Source organism: Oncorhynchus mykiss, chromosome 18, assembly GCF_057628025.1.
Source record: "Oncorhynchus mykiss isolate SJ-2025 chromosome 18, ASM5762802v1, whole genome shotgun sequence".
Taxonomy (NCBI): domain Eukaryota; kingdom Metazoa; phylum Chordata; class Actinopteri; order Salmoniformes; family Salmonidae; genus Oncorhynchus; species Oncorhynchus mykiss.
Window position 1 is genome coordinate 50,399,425 of NC_143039.1, and position 23,848 is coordinate 50,423,272.

The 23,848-nt window shown below is 44.1% G+C and overlaps 1 protein-coding gene across 4 annotated transcripts in view; it reads left to right on the top strand.

Moving 5' to 3' along the window:
* The window catches only part of LOC110496312 (semaphorin-4A), a 48,846-nt gene that overhangs the window by 17,882 nt on the left and 7,116 nt on the right, over nt 1-23,848 (top strand). For all 4 annotated transcript variants that reach the window (XM_021572134.3, XM_021572135.3, XM_090208730.1 and 1 more), the window contains exons 3-12: nt 12,304-12,464; nt 12,768-12,827; nt 14,136-14,234; nt 18,016-18,121; nt 19,223-19,345; nt 19,866-19,993; nt 20,083-20,264; nt 20,863-21,007; nt 21,517-21,706; nt 21,817-21,932. In XM_021572134.3, coding sequence (XP_021427809.3) covers nt 12,304-12,464; nt 12,768-12,827; nt 14,136-14,234; nt 18,016-18,121; nt 19,223-19,345; nt 19,866-19,993; nt 20,083-20,264; nt 20,863-21,007; nt 21,517-21,706; nt 21,817-21,932 — 1,310 coding nt within the window. The remainder of the gene's footprint in view (nt 1-12,303; nt 12,465-12,767; nt 12,828-14,135; nt 14,235-18,015; nt 18,122-19,222; nt 19,346-19,865; nt 19,994-20,082; nt 20,265-20,862; nt 21,008-21,516; nt 21,707-21,816; nt 21,933-23,848) is intronic.

Consider the following 23,848-nt stretch of genomic DNA (forward strand, 5'->3'; position numbering starts at 1 on the left):
TAGTGGGGTACTTTTGCAAGTTTTAACCCCACTGTCTGTGTGGGCAGTTTTGTTGAGCAGGTGTTTCAATGCCATGAGAGGGTCTGCTGCAGACGCAGTTGATGAGCTTATTTCTCCAGTCAGTAGTTCGAATGGCGGCTCAGTATGATGAAATCCTGGTTGAGAATGAACAACGAAACAGCAGAGCAAGTAAGTGAAAGAAATAGGTTTTTGATTATGTTTTACTGGTAATGGGGACATTCGTAAATGCCAACAAAGTAACTTGGTGTGTGTGTGCGTGTGTGTGTGTTTCAACTATTTAACTGTACTAAAATGCTTAAAAGATCGGGTTTTTGTTTCGCAAGGAAAATATTGGGTATCGGGTAAAAATGGCATATCTGTGCATCGCTAAGCTACGTTATATAGGTATGCACGTCAGCATTTTTAGCTAATATCAACCAATTCCGAGATATTGTGCATGCCTATCCAATGTAGTTGCTTTTCCACAACAATGCTTAAAACCATATCAGCAGACCACTTTGGAAGTCTGGGCTAAATATTAGTGCGTTTAGATTTTTGTGTGTAGTTAAACTTTTAATGCCAGTGCACACCAGCAAGACACCGTTGTTTAGTTAGCAATGTTGCACACATGTGATTGCAGAGTTTGCAAAACAAATGGCCACTGGATTGATGCAAATAATCGTATTCTGCCAAATGTAAACGTTTCAATGAGGGTTTTTTGGAAGCGCCTCTCCATCTCTACCATAAGAAGGTTATCATTAGCATCATCGTTAATGGCTACACCAGTGTTGACACACAGACCGAGGCATTCCTGTGCCTGTTTCAGAAAGATGCAGAAAATGCAAATCACTGATGCAATTTGTTCATGTCTTATTATTAACTTGGGAAAATGAATTCTAATAATTTAGCTTAATACGTTTAGTTGATGTCCTAAGTTAAATACATTTTTGAGAATTGTTGAATTCTGTTTTGTCTGGATTCTGTGATTTCGTCCGCAACACAGATTTTATAGGGCCCTAAATTCACATTGAAGAGGACTCGCTGTATAACACAAACGGAAGCCCAAACTGTGTCTGACTAGAAGAACAGGAAGCGAAGATGACCTGATTGAGAAAAATAAATGTGAAAGCGGATACATTTGCAGACTTTAGGTGAAGCCTTTTGTTTTGATTCCTCTCTGTGGCTTTGTTCTGTTTGGGCACAGTATCAGATTAGGTTGCGTGAGTGTTTTTGTATGTTTTGCTCAGGAATAGTACTAATAGGGTCACTCACCCTTTTTTTTACAGTTTTGTGCCGTCCCAAACTGTTTTCTTTTTCCTGGCTCGGATGCATCTAATCACATTGTCCTTTTTCAGCATGGTTTCAGCAACAGGCCGTTGCAGTACAGCTAAGCTCGGCTCAGTAGTGTGAAAAGGGTAAGCTTTTAGGCTTCCCCGGAAGCCTGGATTGAACTACTGGAAAAATGTCCATCCTCTTAGACGATGCCAATACCCCATTCAAGACCCATTTTTTCCCCACACTCAATGGAACAGCACAAACGCTAAGTTTTTAAAGTTGACAACACTTCCTCCAACTCGGGACCCAAGATCAGCATCTCCAATAATGCTTATTGTTTAGGGTCAGAAGGGATTGGGGTCTGGGGTAATAATCTTTTATAATTTCGTGAGAGGTGAAAGTAAACAAAGCTGCTCCAGGGTCTTTCCTCCTTTCAGAGCTCATTTAAGGAGTGTTGGAGGCAGGCAGGGAATTAGGGGACTTAATAGAAGCCCATGGTGTTCCCGTCCTCCCATGCAGCTCGAAATGTTGATTATCTCTGCTACTTGTAGGTGGGATGACCAAGAGAGCCTGACAGGCTGATGCCTTAAAACCTGCCTGCTGCTTTAAAGGTTTGTTGTAAGTCCTATCATTTTCTCCCAATAACATTGCGTTATTTGGAGTTTGTGTTCGGGAGTCGCCTAACTTACAAAAGCAGTTTGTCTTATGTTAGACCAGTGGTCAGACCAGTATGCTAGGTCATTAATGTTTTTCTTCCAGTTTGCCAGGCATAGCCTATTGACCTCAGAATCTGGTCTACCTTTGCTGTAGTTGGATACATTTAAAAAAATATATATAATAATAATGATGTTTTACAAATGCAGGAGAATTGCCTGGCTTTAAGAATGTGGTGTATAAATGTTTACCTCAGTTTCTGCACCTGCCCTGAACACCTAAGTTGTGAAGAATGTGCTTTCTGCTCACGGTCTGAGTTTACTCTTTTCTGATTGAGACAGATGACCATTTTTGCGTGTTTACAAACTAAACTGCTCGTGACTCCATTCTGTGCTGTTTAGAATTCCACAGAATAGTGTTTGAGTTGGCCATGGGCGAGGACCTAAACCGATCACTTTTCACTAAGCTTTACAGAACTCGCTCATTTTCGTTATGCTGACATGCGGATATTTGGAGTTCCTCGTCTCATTGGTTTTGAGGAAGTGTCCTCGGGTAGTGCATTTCTGCCGTTAGCAAACTCTCACATCCCCATTTCCAGCAGACTTTAGTTAACCACTCAGCCTCAGGCAGTGGGGCCTCAGTCAGCTGGAGCCAACCACTAAGATGGTTGGCGTCATGCAACATGCACAACGCGAGTTGTGTACAAATGCGTGTGCACACACCCACCCACATTTTATAGATCCATACTTTTTAATGAATGAGTGACACAATGAATCACACGAGTGTCGATGTCATTACAAATGGATGGCCGTTATGGTAGTTAGATTCAAATTGAGGCGAGAAAGGGAGAAACATATGTCCTGTATTCACAACCGTGTGAGAATCTCTCAGGATTAACTTCCACTGAGGTCTCTTCACCTCGTCACTGAGATGAGCCTCAACCCCGTGTGTGCAGGCAGCGGAGGGATGATGACGCGCGCTGACAGGTACGGGACGGGATCCCTCCTAATCCCCAGGATGGCAGGTTTTATCTGCCGTGTTGCGCAACACCCACCCATCCCCCACTTCACCCTCTTTCTAAATGGGTGACTGCTCACACAGTAGCCCAGTCCGTTGCTCATTCATGAGTAACCCACCCATGAGACATGACCCATAGAGCCACACCGTAGTACGGAAATGCAGTAGTCACTCCCTCTGCCAAATGTCTCACATGGCCAACTCTACGGTGTGAAGTGTCTAAACTCTAATCAACGTAAGTGTGTACTAGTTTTTCATTTTTTTATTCACAGTTAAGGAGCTCAGAGGTTTTGGGCTTCTCTGTTTTTGCCAGCACACTTGCCTTGACACAAATGTTGGATCTTTTACTATTTCGAGCGAAGTCTTTAAACTTAATTCGTCGCTTTTGCCCTGTCTTCCACTCCAGCTGTGTTGAGTTAAAATACTGTACCTGCTCCCCCCTCGCTGTGGCATCTGATATGGGCTCTGAGTGCTCAGTTCTGGTTAAGCCAGTCGGAACTGGATTCATGCCAAGCCATTTGTCTTCCAGATCTGTGTTCTAAGTGCCGTCTACACACACACACACACACACACACACACACTGAACATTTGATCAGCACCAAACATCAGATCTAATATTATTAGTCACATGTGCCGAATACAACAGGTAGACCTTACGAGCCCCTAACCAACAATGCAGTTTAAAAAAATAAGAGATAAAAGTAGCACTTAATTAAAGAGCAGCAGTAAAATAACAATAACGAGACTATATACAGGGGGGTTACCGATACAGAGTCCATGTGTGGGGGCACCGGTTAGTTGAGGTAGTATGTACATGTAGGTAGAGTTAGTCACTCAGAGAGTGGCAGGGGTGTAAGGGGGGGCAGGCAATGCAAATAATCTGAGTAGCCATCTGACTAGATGTTCAGGAGTTTTATGGCTTTGGGGTAGAAGCTCTTTAGAAGACTCTTGGGCCTAGACTTGGCGCTCCAGTTCCACTTGCCGTGCGGGAGCAGGGAAAACAGTCTATGTCTAGGGTGGCTGGAGTCTTTTTGACACTTTTTAGGGCCTTCCTCTGACACTGCATGGTAATGAGGTTCTGGATGGCAGAAAGCTTGTCCCCATTGATGTACTGGGACATTCGCACTACCCTCTGTAGTGACTTGCGGTCAGAGGCCGAGCAGTTGCCATACCAGGCAGTGATGCAACCAGTCAGGATGCTCTCGATGGTGCATCTAAAACCTTTTGAGGATCTCAGGACCCATGCCAAATCTTTTCAGTCTCCTGAGGGGGGATATGTTTTGTCGTGCCCTCTTCACAACTGTCTTGGTGTGTTTGGACCATGTTAGTTTGTTGTTGATGTGGACACCAAGGAACTTGAAGCTCTCAACCTGCTCCACTACAGCCCTGTCGATGAGAATGGGGGTGTGTTCGGTCCTCTTTTTCCTGTTGTCCACAATCATCTCCTTTGTCTTGATCACGTTGAAGGAGGTTGTTGTCCTGGCACCACACAGCCAGGTCTGACCTCCTCCCTATAGGCTGTCTCGTTGTTGTCGGTGATCAGGCCTACCACTGTTGTTTCATTGGCAAATTTTAATGATGATGTTAGAGTCGTGCCTGTTAGCAGTGTTTAGTCACAACCAATGGTCTCGTCTATGGCCTTGCCTGGGAGGATGAGATCAGTGGTTCCCAAACCGTTTTTGCCCAGGACCCCATTTTGATATCAAAATTATTTTTGTGTAATTGTTACCCCCCCTTTTCTCCCCTATTTCATGATTACGACCTTGTCTCATCGCTGCAAATCCCCAACGGGCTCGGGAGAAGCGAAGGTCATGTCATGCGTCAGCCAAACCACGCTTCTTAACACACGCTCGCTTAGCCTGGAAGCCAGCTGCACCAATGTGCCAGAGGAAACACTGTTTAACTGACAACCGAATTCCGTCTGCAGGCACCCGGCCCGCCACAAGGAGTTGAGCCAACCCCCTGGCCAAACCCTACCCAAACCCGGACGACGCTGGGCCAATTGTGCACTGCACCTATGGAACTCCCGGTCACTGCTGATAATGAGACAGCCTGGGATCGAACCCCAGACTTCTGTGACGCCACAACACAACACTGCAATGCAGTGCCTTAGACCGCTGCGCAACTCAGGAGGCCGTATGTCTCTCTTATTCATTCACGTGTATTGACATCCACACATTTCCTGGAGCAACCACTTGCGTGACTGAGCAAGAAACCAGTGGAGGACCATATCCCTTTTGAAGCACAGGCCTCTCAGACCACACTCATCACTGGGCACATCTCCCTCTCCCTGGGGTGGGCAGAAAGCACACTAGGAGATTCTCCCACAACCTCAAAGTTCATCTACACTCAGATCGAACATTCACACACGCACCCCCGCACAGTTTCTTCCGACTCACTGGGGTGGTTATGAATGATGTCCGTTGGCTGATATCCCTCACAAACCTTGAACACAAACACGCCACGCTCTTGCACTCTCTCACACCCCCATGCATGGCCACATTAATCGTCAGACTCAACACCCTTGCAGGCCCGCGCCGAGACGTAAACTCTCTGCAGAGCACAACTTCACACAGATCAAGTCTCATGAGGCCCGAAGGAGTGAAGCAAACAGTTCTTGGCAACCGTTCAAGCTAAATGTGGTCAGCAACCCCTTCTAAGCTTGGCACGGGACACACGGGGGTCCTGAGTAAGGCTGTGTAGAGAAGGCCTTGCCCAGACAAACAAGCAACAGTTAGATTTTTACGTTTCACGCCCCCCACCAACTCCTCAGCTGATGTGGTTTTCTCATGACCTCCGCAACAAAGGAGCACTGTGTCCCCATGGCCTGGAAAGAGCCACTTCGTAGGTGGGGTGGGCATGGAGGAAAAACAATTACCTTTATCCCTGAGCCTGCACTTTTGCAAGATGTCTCCCGCTAACAGAGCTTTGAGAAGGACTAAGTGGAGTGGTGAAAGGTGACTTTCCACACAGTGCAACTGGTGTTAAACTAGAGAGGGATGGCAAAGCTCCTGAAGCAATCTAGGGCTGCCAAGTTAACCGACTGGATGTTACATCTGTGTCGTCAGCGTGACTCGACCGCATAAGTTCTTTTTGATTTAAAGAATTGGCATTAGCAGTTACCACTAGGAGCTTGCATGAGTCATCAATTATCAATCAAAAGTTGCAGACACAAGCTTGGTATTTTGCCTCAGAGTTCCATGGTTATCTTTCACTTCCTCTGCAGCAAACATTGCGGCTAAGGAACAAAAACAGTTTGCTAGTCACGGCACCAATGTGACTGATCATTTGGGGCTGTTGGTGCAAGTTCAGAAGCTGTTAGTGTGCTGAGCTGTACTTGCATTATGAGTTACTTTGCCCGAGGCCTAAAGACAGGTGTTGACTCCCTTTGCTACACTATCACAATTTTTTTTACACTGAAGTCACACATTTGTCATGGTCTATTCAAAACATTTATTGGCGGGCCTCCCGGGTGGCGCAGTGGTTAAGGGCGCTGTACTGCAGCTGTGCCATCAGCTGTGCCATCAGAGTCCTGGGTTCGCGCCCAGGCTCTGTCGTAACCGGCCGCGACCGGGAGGTCCGTGGGGCGACGCACAATTGGCCTAGCGTCGCCCGGGTTAGGGAGGGCTTGGTCGGTAGGGGTGTCCTTGTCTCATCGCGCACCAGCGACTCCTGTGGCGGGCTGGGCGCAGTGTACGCTAGCCAAGGTGGCCAGGTGCACGGTGTTTCCTCCGGCGCATTGGCTTCCGGGTTGGATGTGCGCAATTTTTTTTGTATCGGAGGACGCATGCCTTTCAACCTTCGTCTCTCCCGAGCCCGTACGGGAGTTGTAGCGATGAGACAAGATAGTAGCTACTACAACAATTGGATACTACGAAATTGGGGAGAAAAAGGGGTAAAAATTAAAAAAAAAAAAAAAAAACATTATTAATTATTATTATTATTATTATTATCAATTATTAAAATTGCTTTACCATTTGTGGACCCAGAGTTTGTCTTCAATGCAAGGGAATTCAAAGTTCAAACTTTGGACTGTTCCCTTAAAAGGTTACTATATATCACGTACTGAATCAGAAGCTGCTCTTCAGAGTTCAAGCAGAACTAGTCTTGTCCGCCAGTCATGTGTCTTGACAACTGTGAACCCGGCAAGCCAGGCAAAAGCAGAACAAATGCATTCAACTCTTCAAAAAGCACAGTTTCTGTGAAAAGTGTGAAATGGGCCTAATCAATATAATCAGTTTGGCCGTTGTCTGGTTTTGAGGAATTTCCTAGTTCTATTAATTTGGTTCACTCAGTCATTACTTTTCAAGTGTCATTTAATGTTGTCACTGTTTTGTGGTGTACTAGGGAAATGTCACAATGTTTCATTCATATCCAGCACCACCCCATCATTGACATATTTGAAAATGGAACTTTTCAGTTTTTTTAGTAAAAAGATGGTGTCATTGTAAATACTTAAATCATCAACCAATTAGTAGGCAATACCTATTCATAATTGGTCAAAATCACACAATACCACACCATTGTCATTGGAAACCATTATCTTCCGCTATCTTTTACCTCAAAACATAGAAACGCACTATTTTCACATACTTTTGGCCATGTAGTATGTGGACACCTGCTCGTTGAACATCTCATTCTAAAATCATGGAAATGAATATGTAGTTGGTCCCCATTCCAATTCATCCCGGAGGTGTTCGATGGGGTTGGCACTATGCATTCAGGCAGGTAGTGTTCTCCCGGCATCCACCAAACCCAGATTAGTCTGTCTGACTGCCAGATGGTGAATCGGGATTCATCGATTCATCACTCCAGAGAACGCATACCCACTGCTCCAGAGTCCAATGGCTCAAGCTTTACACCACTCCAGCCGACGCTTGGCATTGCGCATAGTGATCTTAGGCTTGCGTGTTGCTGCTCGGCCATTGAAACCCATTTCATGAAGCTCCTGACGAACAGTTCTTGTGCCGATGTTGCTTCCAGAGGCAGTTTGGAACTCGGTACTGAGTGTTGAAACCGAGGACAGACGATTTTTTTACACGCTTCAGCACTCTGTCCCGTTCTGTGAGCTTGTGTGGCCTACCACTTCGCGGCTGAGCAGTTGTTGCTCCTAGACGTTTCCACTTCACAATAACAGCACTTACAGTTGACCGGGGCAGCTCTAGCAGGGTAGAAATTTGACGAACTGACTTGTTGGATAGGTGGCATCCTATGACGGTGCCACATTGAATGTCATTGAGCTCTTCAGTAAGGCCATTCTACTGCTAATGTTTGTCTATGGAGATTGCATGGCCAGAGCAACAGGTGTGGCTGAAATAGCCAAGTCCACTAATTTGAAGGGGTGTCCACATAATTTTGTGTTTATAGTTAATGTGCTGGAAATTATGAATATGAAAGCGAAAACCGTAGACTGACCTAACTACTGATGCCCTAGGGCTTATACGTTCTCTTGACAGGAGCATTGTAACGGATAACAGCAGTTTTCTGGATATCATTGCTTCTGTGGTCAAGCAGAAGTTGTAGAACAATTAAGTACTGATGTACTTGTCAGGCATCCACACATACACGCAATGTATACAGTGAGGTATTTAAATCAAGGCCTGTGTGTTAAATTTGAGGCCATTTTGTAGGCCTATGCATGTGTGCATACACCTCTGTTTTATACAGTGCACTCGAAGTATTCAGACCCCTTGACTTTTTCCACATTTTGTTAGGTTACAGCCTTATTCTAAAATTGATGAGGAAAATATGTAATTCAATCAATCTACACACATTACCACATAATGATGAAGCAGAAGTACCTTATTTACATAAGTATTTAGACCTTATGCTATGAAGCTCGAAATTGAGCTCAGGTGCATCCTGTTTCCATTGATCATGCATGAGATGTTTCTACACCTTGATTGGAGTCCACCAGTGGTAAATTCAATTGATTGGAAATGATTTGGAATGGAACACACCTGTCTATATAAGGTCCCACAGTTGACAGTGCATGTCAGAGCAAAAAAACAAGTCGAAGGAATTGTCCTTTTAGCTCTGAGATAGGATTGTGTCGGGCACAGATCTGGGGAAGGGTTCCAAAACATGTCTGCAGCATTAAAGGTCCCCAAGACTCACTCTCTCTCTACCGCACATGCTGTCTCGAACTCTGAATGCTCGGCTATGAAAAGCCAACTGACATTTACTCCCGAGGTACTGACCTGTTTCCCCCTCAACAACCACTATGATTTTATTATTTGACCCCGCTGGTCATCAATGAACCTTTGTTCCTCAAGATGTTCAATCTGGCATTAAATGGCCACGTACTCATAATCTCCCCCTGTCACAGCCAGAAGAGGACTGGCCACCCCTCAGAGCCTGGTTCCTCTAGGTTTCTTCCAAGGACCCTGCTTTTCTAGGGAGTTTTTCCTAACCACTGCACTTCTCCATCTGCATGGCTTGCAGTTTGGGGTTTTAGGCTGGGTTTCTGTCTGGCGCCTTGTGACATCTGCTGATGTGAAAAGGGATTCTAAATCAATTTGATTGAAAACAGTGTTTGGAACGACCAAGACTCTTCCTAGAGCCGGCCGCCTCGTCAAACTGAGCAATCAGGGGAGAAGGGCCTTGTTCAGGGAGGTGACCAAGAGCCTGATGGTCACTCTGACAGAGCTCCAGAGAACCTTCCAGAAAGACAACCATCTCTGCAGCACTCCACCAATCAGGCCTTTATGGTAGAGTGGCCAGATGGAAGGCACATGGCAGCCTACTTGGAGTTTGCCTAAAGGCACCTAAACGACTCGAACCATGATAAACAAGATTCTCTGGTCTGATGAAACTAAGATTAAAATATTTGGCCTGAATTTCAAACATCACATCTGGAGGACACCTGGCACCATCCCTACGCTGAAGCATGGTGGTGGCAGCATCATGCTGTGTGGATGTTTTTCAGCGGCAGGGACTGGAAGACTAGTCAGGATCGAGGGAAAGATGAACGGAGAGAAGTACAGAGATCCTTGACAAAAACCTGCTCCAGAGTGCTCAGGACCTCAGACTAGGGCAAAGGTTCACCTTCCAACAGGACAACGACCCTAACCACACAGCCAGACAACATATGAGTGGCTTCAGGACAAGTCCCTGAATGTCCTTGAGTGGCCCAGTCAGAGCCCGGACTTCAACCTGATCGAACATCTCTGGAGAGACCTGAAAATAGCTGTGCAGTGACGCTCCCCATCCAACCTGACAGAGCTTGAGAGGATCTGCAGAGAAGAATGGGAGAAACTACCCAAATACAGGTGTGCCAAGCTTGTGCCAAGAAGACTTGTGGCTGTAATCGCTGCCAAAGGTGCTTCAACAAAGTACTAAGTAAAGGGTCTGAATACTTATGTAAATGTGATTTGTTTAAAAAAAATCTAAAGACCTGTTTTTGCTTTGTCATTATGGGATACTGTGTATAGCTTGATAAGTTTTAATCCATGTTAGAATATGGCTGTAATGTACCAATGTGGAAAAAGTCAAGGGGTCTGAATACTTTCCGGCTGCACTGTATGTGTGGTCGTGTTTTAAGTATGGCCTGTTTCTGTTCACGTAGACAGTAGCTCCTATAATTGTGCCGCGGTACACCGATGTTTCCGCTGTTGTTATCGCATCACTGTAAATGTCTTTATCGCATTGCTTAGAAAACCCAGAGATCTCATCTCTCTAGCGATACTGCCTCAAGCAGGAAGTGGCTTTGTTCATTATTCATCAGCTCACAGGCACCTTTCACAATCACTGAACAACACAAAGCTGTCAGTGTAGGTCTGTGCCCATTTTAATATCCAAGCACAACCCATTTTTTTTGTCCCCAATGGTGCCACGGGTATGGAAACCATAGCGACAGCACAGGATTATGCTCGTCATCTGCTCATGCCCTCTGTAGAGCCTCTGTCTAAAATTCTGCTGCCAAGTCTTGATTAGACGGAGAATCACACCATCATAATACAATGTATAATTCCAGACAGTCCTGCAAGATTTTGATTTGGTAGCATTTGAGAAGTAGCCAATATTCTGATTGAGAGAGGTTAGGTTGATTGTTGTTCGCTGGAGGCAAAAAGCACAACTCTTTTCAGAACAATAAAACATTTCAAACGTTTGACAATTTCTCTGACCATGTTTGTTTAATTATGCTACACCAAAATGTTGTCTTTGCTGTCATGTTGTGCCATATCATCTTAACTGTGTTAGTCTTTGACGTGACTAGTAGGGGTTACAGAAAGTCAAAATCATGACCTTACAAGGTCACACAACCTGCCATCTATTGAGTCTCTCACTCACTCGCATATCCCCATGTTGGAAGGGAATTCAATCATGACAACCCTGTTCAGTGTTCAGAGAGGTTTTTCCAGAATATTCCTACAGAGAGTTTGAAATGGCTCTACGTAATAGGCAAGTGGGTTGATTTACTGTAATTGTTTAAACGCCATGGGGATGGTCTTTAAGAGTTTCTGGGCGTTCTTCAGTACTATGTGCACGTGCTATTTCCCATCTTTCATAGCGCCCTGCTTGAGGGCCTCCAGTCCAAATGAAATTGGAGCGTGGAACGAGGGGGTGCCGCCCCCTGTTATTGTATGGAAAAGGTTAATGAAAAGAGGAAGAAATTCCTGAAATGTCAGTTCTGTCTCGACACTCCATCTGAGCAGGTTAATGTAGGCTAATTATTACGCCAGTATATTTCATGCCGTCGTGTGAAAATAGCTGCAGTTGTTCAACATTGAACCATTGGAGTGACACTTTTTCCATTTTACTTTCCCTGGATTAGACTTAATCCTAAATCTTTCTAAATATTCTGTGCTGAATAATGATTTATTCAAAGCTTAAAAATATGTAGGCTTCTTATGTAGGCTACGCTATAAGGCCTACGTTCAGTGCCAAGTTTGCCCTCTTGTGGTGAGAGCAGTCAAAAATATATTTTTCTGGGTGTTTGGATGCTGGGTGTGGACTGTATTGGGATATTAATAATATATCATCTATATTTAAGTCTATTTTAACATAACCCTTAATGTAGTGTCTTTGAGGACCGGTGTATTGTCATGTTTTTAAATGCCCTCTGTTCAGAGTCGTTTGAGTTTTGTTACGTTTCTGCTGCTGAGAACGTAGGCCTATGTGAATATTATTTTTGACCATTTACGAGTGACTCCAATCCAACATGGATAGTTTATGCAGGATTCAAACCCACAACCTTTGGTGTCGACAGCATGTTCCAACTATCTGAGCCGTGTAATACTTGTTGCTTCGTGTGGAAGTCTGCATGATATGAAGGTTCAACTGTATCTGTATGCGCTCTATTTTGAATGGGAAAGGGAAACCTAACGCCTGCCACTTTCATGTCTTGCACAACAGGTACACCCGGGAGGTCTCTCAGCCACTTCGACAGCTCGGACGTCGGCAACACCACCACACTGTTGCTAAGCGACAGCGGAGACGCGTTGTTTGTGGGAGCGCGGGATGCAGTGCTCTCATTGGATGTCAGCCAGGAGGATCTCATTGTGATGAGGAGCAAGGTGGGGGGGGGGACGTTTTACCATTGACGTTTACACCCGTCTAATCAAAAAGTTGTTAATGAGTATGATCAGCTTTGAGACTTCATGAATCTGTATAAACCCTGTAAGTTCCTGCATAAGACCACCAGATTTGGTTGGAAAATACCTAAGCCCTACAGTTCATACAGGCTGTATTGGAAATATTCAACACTGGAGAAAATGTCCCCCTTCCAGTGGTTTAATTCAGCGGTTGTCATCTGAAACACAAACACAGCTGGTTCAACAGTCTTAACACTGACCTCTCTCCCTCCATTCTTCTCCCAGTTGGACTGGTCCCCCTCAGTGAAGGACCTGGATGAATGCTCCATGAAGGGCAAGAAAAAGGCAAGTTAACCCTAGCTCAGCCAATCCACTCATTAGCATTATTAATGCCGCATGCTGCCATTGTTTCCCCTAGATTTGGTCTTAGACGGGCAGTTTAGGCCCCTGAGTCAATATCCGGGGCTTCCATTGCAAGAGTTTTCAATGGCACTTCATTTGAACATCGATTTATACCTTAATCCGTTAGAATAAGAAATGAATACAACAACACAAGTAGGTGCGGGGATAGGATGAGGCTGTGCACGGGGGTTCTGGTCTGTCTAGTAATGGGAGGAGAAGCATTACTTACTGGAGGCACAGCTGTCACTGCATTCCACCAACAGCCACCCCACCAAGACTGTAATTCTCTAATGGAATTGTTTAGCTATTTAATTGGATAACTTTAACCGTCTTTCTGGCCGTCAATGTGCCAGCGATACAAAAGGAGGAAGTCGATACCAGATGGTCTTATGCCAATCGGGATTAGCAGACCTACAGAATGGGCCTGTACCTAGCATCCGTGGCAATGGGTTTAGCCACATTTGAAGCATCTTCAATTCGAAACGCAATGGCGTGTTATGTTTTGATGGACACGTTTTTAAAAAGAGCTACTATTTTAATTTCTCGATCTCCACTCATAATTCAAGTATGGGGTATTGCGTGTAGATTGAGGAGGGTGGAAAAAAACAATTGAATACATTTGAGAATAAGGCTGTAACGTAACAAAATGTGGATTAAATCAAGGGGTCTGAATACTTTCCAAAGACACTGTATTGATGAACTGCTTTTGGCTCGTGAGCGCTACTTTCACACCTACCGGCTAAAAGTATACAGGAGTACCGGAGAGTCCCTTTAATGTAATGTAGGCCTCCCTTGAAGTAAGCCTCCACGTGTGGCCCCATTTAAAACTAAGTAATGAGATCAGGGTTACCAGAGCTATTAGCTCACTGGTGCTAACGGTGCTCCCTCCCCCTGACCTGCTCTCTCTAGACAGACTGACCCAAGCTTTTCTGCAGGGTCACCCAGTTCTGGTTCTGAAGTTCACTGGGTTTTGAAGTTTTATTTATTAGGTTTGGCTATCGCCTATCAAACTTGGCAAAACGTTTATATTCTACAATTCCTAGAACATGAGTATTGTTTAGACTGGAGTGACCAACTGTGTAGCACACAGTGTACCACAAGGACCAGGATTAGGAAAATGTTTTACAACACTGTCTACCCGCTTTCTCCATCTCGCCCTGCACCCACATTTCTAAGGACGATTCCTAGTTATTTGCACCGTCTTAACACGTTCTCTGTCTTGTGTTCCCTCTCTTTCTGCCCCCCCTTCAGGCGGACTGTCCCAACTTCATCCGGGTGCTGCAGTTCTTGAACTCCACGCACATGTACGCCTGTGGAACCTTCGCCTTCAGCCCACGCTGCACCTACATCGTAAGATGCTCTTCTTTCGAAGCAATCCTTTTCTCTTTCCACGTTTCTCTAACTGTAATTTGCTTTTACTGGCATGACATATATTTGTACAGTGTTTTGGAACCCACACCTACATAGTATTATTTCCTCAATACTTTTCTCATACACCATATTCAAATTAAAAGCGAGCTTTATCGTCACCAAATGTATGATTCAGTGTACTCAATGACAAATACAGTGAGGACAGCAAGAAATGAACATGTTTACTGTTCCTCCCACACAATCTTACATTTAGATCACTCTAACTTGTTTTATTGGTTGTTTATCCCTATTTGCTCTCCTTCTGTGACCGCCTCCCTCAATCCTCTCTGTATTGTTTTTGTTCCATCCAGCCCTCTGAGTATCTTCTCCAACTCTGTTAAGAGGGTAATGGTGCTTGGTCATGGGCTGTACAGTAAACCCACATTAGATATTCGCTATCCAATGGCGAAGACATTAGTGTCAAGCACATCACGGCAGTAGGTCATTTTCTTGGCCCAGAAACGTGCGTGCCGGTGCTTCACACGAGATTGATAATTTCTTGAGCCAGTTATGTGCGGTACTGAGCTCAACGACCAGCCCCGGCAATGTTTTTGTACTCTGCTGGCTCGTCCCCTTAGTCTGATGCCCACTGGCTGAGTAAATCAAATGTTATTTGTCACATACACATGGTTAGCAGATGTTAATGCGAGTGTAGCGAAATGCTTGTGCTTCTAGTTCCGACAATGCAGTAATAACCAACAAGTAATCTAACTAACAATTCAAAAACTACTACCTTATACACACAAGTGTAAAGGGATAAAGAATATGTACATAAAGATATATGAATGAGTGATGGTACAAAGCGGCATAGGCAAGATGCAGTAGATGGTATCGAGTACAGTATATACATATGAGATGAGTAATGTAGGGTATGTAAACAAAGTGGCATAGTTTAAAGTGGCTAGTGATACATGTATTACATAAAGATGCAGTAGATGATATAGAGTACACTATATACGTATACATATGAGATTAATAATGTAGGGTATGTAAACATTATACTAAGTAGCATTGTTTTAAAGTGGCTAGTGATATATTTTACATCAATTCCCATCAATTCCCATTATTAAAGTGGCTGGAGTTGAGTCAGTGTGTTGGCAGCAGCCACTCAATGTTAGTGGTGGCTGTTTAACAGTCTGATGACCTTGAGATAGAAGCTGTTTTTCAGTCTCTCGGTCCCAGCTTTGATGCACCTGTACTGACCTCGCCTTCTGGATGATAGCGGAGTGAACAGGCAGTGGCTCGGGTGGTGTAGGTGTCCTGGAGGGCAGGTAGTTTGCCCCCGGTGATGCGTTGTGCAGACCGTGTGTGTGTGTGTGTGTGGAAGAGCATTTCTGTGTGATGATTAAGAAAATGGATCCTCGAGTAACCCCCAGTCAAGCCTGTGTTAACTCTGGTCATGTTGATGCTGACAGCTTTATTGTACTACACTCACATAGCCAACGCCAGCCAGGCCACTCACAGGACATCCCTCACATATAATGATGCCCAAAACAGGGCAACACTTGTATGTGTCTGTGGTATACATGATTGAAAAAAATATATACGTTATATACTTAGCTAGAACAAAGCGTACTTTAGCCTCAGAGGCCTGCCTTTGTCTTTATTAACCATTTTATATTTGGGTGGGTTTTACATCGAGGTAATGGTTTCTAGCAGTGTAGCACTTGCAGGTTTTTAGCTGCTACACTGGAAGTGTATCCCCGAGGAAGTACAAGCCACTTAATCAAGTATTTACCCTCATGAGCCAATGGTCAATTAGCAGAAAGTGGACACAGCAAAATTTCAAGGTTCAAAATTACACTTTGCTAACCTTGGCCATTGTAGCAAGATTCATTGACTACAGTATCACTCGTGGTTAATTACGAGTCCAGTGTCGCGCGTCTAACTTATGATGTTAGATAAAACCGCACTAAACTCATAACTTTGGCTCCCTCTTGAGTAATTTGGTGTATTTTTTCCCCATTAGTTCCTGCCAATTCAGCTGCTACTCTTCCTGGGGTCCAGCAAAAATAAGGCAGTTATACCATTTTTAAAAACATTACAATACATTCTCAACAGATTTCACAACACACTAAGTTTGTGCCCTCAGGCCCCTACTCCACTACCACATATCTACAACACAAAAAAAATCTATGTATAGTGCGTATGTTATCGTGTGTGTGTAGGTGTCTGTGCCTATGTTTGTTTGTGTTGCTTCAGTCACCGCTGTTCCATAAGGTGTTTTTTAAAATAAAATTTTACTGTTTGCATCAGTTACTTGATGTGGTATAGAGTTCCATGTGGTAATGGCTCTATGTAGTATTGTGCGCTTCACATAGTCTGTTCTGGACTTGGGGACTGTGAAGAGACCTCTTGTGGCAAATATTGTGGGGTATGGATGGGTGTCCTTGCTGTGTGCCAGTGGTTCAAACAGACAGCTCGGTGCATTCAACATGTCAATACCTCTCATAAATAAAGTAGTAATGAAGTCAATCTCTCCTCCACTTTGAGCCAGGAGAGATTGGCATGCATATTATTGTTAGCTCTCTGTGTACATACAAGGGCTAGCCGTGCTGCCCTGTTCTGAGCCAATTGCATTTTTCTTTGTCTTTCTTTGTGGCACCTCACCACACGACTAAACAGTAGTCCAGGTGTGACAAAACTAGGGCTTGTAGGACCTGCCTTGTTGATAGTACTGTTAAGTATGTAGAGTAGCGCTTTATTATGGACAGACTTTGCCCTATCTTAACTACTGTTGTATCAATATGTTTTGACCATGCCAGTTTACAATCCATTTAGTCACCTCAACTTGCTCAATTTCCACATGATTCATTGTGAGATTTAGGTGAGGTTTAGTGAATGATTTGTCCCAAATACAATGCTTTTAGTTTTTAAAATATTAAGGACTAATTTACTGCTTGCCACCCATTCTGAAACTAACTGCAGCTTTAAGTGTTGCAGTCATTTCAGTCACTGTTGTAGCTGATGTGTACAGTGTTGTCATCTGCATACATAGACACTGGCTTTACTCAAAGCCAGTGGCATGTCGATACTAAAGATTGAAAAAAGTAAGGGGCCTAGACAGCTGCCCTGGGGAATTCCAGATTCTACCTGGATTATGTTGGAGAGGGTTCCATTGAAGAACACCCTCTGTGTTCTGTTAGACAGGCAACTCTTTATCCACAATATAGCAGGGGGTGTTTTTCCAGCAGCAGACTATGATCGATAATGTTAAAAGCCGCACTGAAGTCCTAATAAAACAGCCCCCACAATCTTTTTTATCATCAATTTCTCTGTCATTTGTGTAAATGCAGTGCTTGTTGAATGTCCTTCTCTATAAGTGTGTTGAAAGTTTGCCATTTTGTTTACTGTGAAATAGCATTGTATTTGGCAAAACTTTTTTTCCTAAAGTTTACCAAGGGTTGGTAACAGGCTGATTGGTCGGCTATTTGAGCCAGTTAAGGGGCCTTTACTGCGGCGGCAGGAAGCCTAGTGGTTAGTGTTGGGCCAGTAACCGAAAGGTTGCTGGATAGACTCCCCAAGCTGACAAGGTAAAAATCTCTTTCTGCCCCTGAACAAGGCAGTTAACCCACTGCTCCCCGGTAGGCTGTCATTGTAAATAAGAATTTGTTCTTAACAGACTTGCCTAGTTAAGTAAAAGTTCACTTACTATTCTTAGGTAGTGGAATTACTTCTGCTTCCTTCCAGGCCTCACTCTACTCTGCTCTTTTCCCTATAGAACTCTGAGACGTTCTCCCTGGTAACAAGCCCCAGCGGAAAGCCAGAGGAGGGCAGAGGTCGCTGCCCCTATGACCCCTACCAACGTAACTCGGCCATCACCGTTGGTAAGAGATGACTCACAGGAAGCGGAGGGTAGTTAAAGAACCACAGGACAAAGCCTTTAGACAAGGAAATGTAATTGGCTATGGGCAATGATGACATCATAGCTTTAAACATTCTCCAAGAAGTGTGCCATTACCAACCAATGATATCAGACATGTTATGGTATACACTCCTTTTAGATCTGAAAGGATTTGATAGGTCTGAGTTGTATGGTGAAAATTTCACCCAACCTATGAGAAGGCAACATCAAGCAATTAAAAACATTGCTTTAAAAAATAATTCAATCCTTTCAGATCTACAGGAGTGCCTAGGGGGATAGGGATCCATGTGGGATTCTTAGTCTCTTCGATGTCGTCACATTTGTCTCATCTCATTGTAGGGTAGGGGTTACGAGTAGTGTGCGGTGTAGGTGGTGGTAATGTGGTGGCGTTTTAATCTGTGATGGTGTTTGAGAGAGAGGAGCAGCAGATGCTAATATTGCCCATAAACCCTTGGCCTGATGTCTTTACCTTTATGTGGGCGGCATGTGACTGCTAGCAAACATTTACAGAACCTGGTGGAGGGGGTTTATGGGTAAGATATGTATTTACATATGTATCCTGATTAGGCTTATTGGCTACTTCATTGGCCATAATTAACAGTTTATGTTTTCGAGATTGTGATTTCACTGACCAAGAGGGGGATGTTTTAAATATCCCTGGATATGACTTTCATAAATAGTCATTACGCCTGTCACAACAGGTTGTGAGAATCTGTCCCCAGCAAAGCTTGCTGTTATGAAAGCTGAGACGTACAATGCAAGGTTAATGGTTAACAATGCACACATCTTGTATTTGGGTCATGTCCCTTGCAATAAATTTCACGTCTTGACAGAATCTCTTGTCACCTGCTAAGGCATTGTGTCTTGATGTGCATGGCCATTTCCAGTACATTACATAATGATTACATGCACGGACTGTTCAATAATGTTATTTTTTTCCTCTGACCATGACCTTGTTGTCATCCAAAGCCAGTACATTTCTTTAACTCTCATTTAATAAAGGTATTGGACTCAGATTCACATGCCTTGTACTGGATGACACTCACTGTGTGTGTGTGTTCAGATGGAGAGCTGTACACTGGAACAGTAGCGGACTACATGGGAAACCGTCCGGTCATCTCCCGCCACCTCAGCGAGGGCAGCCATGTTGATCTGAAGCTGGATGACACTTTGGGCTGGCTGGAGGGTACGTGTCTGCAACAAACTACTCATGATGTATTACACACATCCCCAAGGCGCTTACATACACTGAGTGTATAAAACATTAGGACGGCCTTCCTAATATTGAGTTGCACCCCCCCCCTACATTGTAGAATCTCAAATCTAAATATATTTTGATTTGTTTAACACTTATTTTGGTTACTAGTCCATATGTGTTATTTCATAGTTGTGATGTCTTCACTATTATTCTACAATATAGAAAATAGTAAGAATAAAGAAACCCTGGAATGAGTAGGTGTGTCCACTTTTGACTGGTACTCTACATGTGACCTATTCCACAAAGTACAGCTAAAAGGAAATGTGCATTTTAAAGAGCTACATTTAAGGAAGTAGTTTATAAGTCTGTTGGTGTTGGTTAAGCCTCCTAACCAATACGTCTGGACTGCGTTCAAATGATTCCTTTGTTAATTAATTTGCCTAACAAGCTTTCAGTAACACACTTATCTCTCGATTAGTCTAGCCAATTGTTCAATCTTTTTCTCCAGATCCCACTTTCATCAGCTCCAACTTCGTCCCCAGTGAGGAGAAGATCTATTTCTTCTTCAGCGAGGTGGGCCGGGAGTACGACTTCATCGACAAGTTCACTGTATCTCGCATCGCCCAAGTCTGCACGGTAAGAGATGCATTATTGTGTGGTTGTACTTTGAGTGTGTGCAAGATGCGTGTTTAATAATCCTCTCAACCATTTCCTGTCTGTCCCAGAGTGACATTGGGGGCCAGCGTACCCTGCAGCGACGCTGGACCACCTTTGCCAAAGCCCAGCTCCTGTGCCAGTCTGACAACGAGCTGCCCTATAACGTCATCCAGGACATCGTCACCCTCCCGCCACCTGAGGGCGCCCCAGTGGACGACACTCTCTTCTTCGGCATCTTCAGCTCTCAGTGGTCAGTAGTTTAGACATTCGCTATGAATGGGATTAAGTCATCTGACATCTCCTGTACGAATGGCAACCGTTGTTTCTTGTTAGCAGGTCTTACAGGTCTGTCACCAGATCTCAACCCAATTTAACACTTTCTGGAGCGGCGCCTGAGACGGCATTTTCCACCACATCAACAACAAAACAAAAAAATTATAGAATTTCTTCTGAAAAAATGGTGTTGCATCCCTCTAATAAAATTGTAGAAACTATGCCAATGAGCATTGGAGCTGTTCTGTTTGCCCGTGGTGGCCAACACACTATTAAGAATATTGGTGTTACCTGTACCTTGCTAGAGAATGACCAGTCCCGGTCATTTATAGTATAGTATTATGAACTCCAAATTATATTTGAATCCCAGAAAAACATTTGTCCAACAAGAACACCTTTTTTAAAAACATTTTTTTTAACTAGTTGGCATGTTGAGGCTTTTTGAAACAAGAAGTGTGTTTGGGCTTTAAAAAATTGCATGACATGTTCCTTTGCCAAGTTTTTACTTATTTAGCTGCTACCAGATTGTAGCACGGTTGTGACCGCAAGTGTCTTTGATGTTTGTGCACTACTAGGTCAGTGAACTCAGGGCGGTCGGCAGTGTGTGCGTTCCGCCTGGGCGACATCAAAGCAGTTTTTGCAGGCAACTACAAGGTCCTGAATCGGGACACGCTACGGTGGAGCATGCGGGTTCAGGAAAAGGTCGCCAACCCGGGAGAGGTAAGCGGTGTCTCCGTCTCAAATGACAAGAGGTCCCCTGAGGGTCAGCAGAAATAAATTAGCTTGTTAGCAAATTGACTTCTTCAAAGAGATTGGATGAAAGGAAAATATAATTAAGAATTAAAAACTACTTCTGAAGACCCAATGGAACAAAAGCTACTCAGACCAAACAATGCCGGGTGAATGCCTTGTTTATCCTTGCCTAGGTAAATGTTAGTTACGTTTCTGATTTGTTTACACATGGTGTTGTCTCCCTATGATGTGTATTGCATTGAGGATCAATCAGCCATGCCTAAGATCATAAGCGTGGCCTGGTTTGATGTTCAACGAAGAAGAAACTTCCACACATTTAACTTGGCATAACAAATGTGATATCGGAATTTTACGACTTTAATCTTCTTTTATTCAAAGTTTCTTCAATCTCCTTAGCTTACTTGTTGTGGATGACTCCCACACAGGCCAATTGGCATACAGCTGGATTTAAAATCCCTCTCTCTCCCTCCTCTCAGTGTGGCCTGCACAACGCCTCAGACAACACCCTTCGCTTTGTCAAAGAGAACTTCCTTGCGGACGACAGCGTACACCCTGTGGGGCGGAGCCTGACCATGGTGTCACCTGACCAGCGCTACAGCCACGTGGTCACCCAACGTGTACAGGCTGCCAACGGCAAGGACTACACCGTCCTCTTCCTGCTCACAGGTACTGGATGTTGTTTTCAACCGGAATCGACCTAAATATCAATGTGTCACTCGGTACATGTATGCACCATTACCGTGTTTAGTCATTTCTGCTCAAACCCTTGCTTTCAGAATCGGGCTACCTCCACAAAGCAGTGCTGCTGGAGAAGGGTGCACACATCGTTGAGGAGATCCAGGTCTTCGAGCAGCCTCAGGCCGTGAAGAACCTCCTGCTCTCAATAGCCAAGGTACCTTTCTCGTCATTAGGTATTCTCTATCTCAAGTCAGGTACTCATCCCACTTTACCCTCGCCTCGCTGTCACATTACATTTGAAATGGCCTCTACACCACAGGGGCCTTCTGGCACTTAACATTAGCACTTCAGCCGCGAACGATGCAAACAGTGAATCTCCCTGTTGCCAAAGCTCTCAGGAGATGTAACCTTGACATTAACTTCGCCTGTCACATTCCTGTGTGTGCGCTGGGTTTGTCTGCTCTCAAACCCCACCAATATGCCCAGAGGTCTAAACCAATCACGTCACATCTGCTGGTGACTGACAGGTGGACATGGCCTGGGGAGTGTGTGTGTCACTTAATGGCTACATGCCTTCTGTGAAGTGCGAGATGGTTGGTTAGCAAGGAATAGACACAAAGTCAATTACACACGCAGAAACTCTGTTAAACATCTTTATTACCACTGCATATAATATTTCAAGGTTTTATCTAACAGCCTTCCTCATAAATAATGAAATGCTGATGACAAATACAATTTAATTTTTTATCACTGTTTTTTTACTATTGTTAAGTGTACACTGTAGACCATAGTGTAGGCTAAATGAACAGAAGCTGGTAAGGTTTTGCAGGACGGTGTGTCCGAGGCAGGATGACTGTAGAGAAGGCCATGGTATTAGCACCGATAAGCCCGCTCTCTCTCGGATCTGCTGCACAAGAGAGCGAGTGAGAGAAATAAGCTGTAGAGCTGTCTGTCTAGGATGTGTGTTCATGACGCTGCGCTTCAGTGTGACAAATGTATTCAAGTTGTGCATGCGTGTGTGTAGTATGGTTCAGCGTGTGTGTGTGCGCAGTATGGTTCTGGCTCAGCGTGTGTGCGCAGTATGGTTCTGGCTCAGCGTGTGTGCTCAGTATGGTTCTGGATCAGCGTGTGTGCGCAGTATGGTTCTGGATCAGCGCGCCTGTGTGTGTAGTATGGTTCAGTGTGTGTGCGCAGTGGTTCTGGTTCACCATGCGCGTGCTGTCTGTTGAAATCATAATTTATTTATGTAGCTAAGACATAATGTACTGTACATGTCACGTAGGGGTCACAACACACGTCGCAGAGAATCTTTGTTCTCTGACTGAACCTGAAATATGGTTATTTAGCAGACAGTTTTATCGGTTGAAGAAGTGCTTATATTCAGTACGTGACCTTGACCCACAACCCCAGTGTTGAGAGCAACACGCTTCAACCAAGATTGTCAAAATTTGCTTCAATGAATCGTTCTTGTAAATAATACCCAATAAATCAGTTTGTTCCTTTGTTCATGTACAGTGCCTTGCGAAAGTATTCGGCCCCTTTGAACTTTGCGACCTTTTGCAACATTTCAGGCTTCAAACATAAAGATATAAAACTGTATTTTTTTGTGAAGAATCAACAACAAGTGGGACACAATCATGAAGTGGAACGACCTTTATTGGATATTTAAAACTTTTTTAACAAATCAAAAACTGAAAAATTGGGCGTGCAAAATTATTCAGCCCCTTTACTTTCAGTGCAGCAAACTCTCTCCAGAAGTTCAGTGATGATCTCTGAATGATCCAATGTTGACCTAAATGACTAATGATGATAAATACAATCCACCTGTGTGTAATCAAGTCTCCGTATAAATGCACCTGCACTGTGATAGTCTCAGAGGTCCGTTAAAAGCGCAGAGAGCATCATGAAGAACAAGGAACACACCAGGCAGGTCCGAGATACTGTTGTGAAGAAGTTTAAAGCCGGATTTGGATACAAAAAGATTTCCCAAGCTTTAAACATCCCAAGGAGCACTGTGCAAGCGATAATATTGAAATGGAAGGAGTATCAGACCACTGCAAATCTACCAAGACCTGGCCGTCCCTCTAAACTTTCAGCTCATACAAGGAGAAGACTGATCAGAGATGCAGC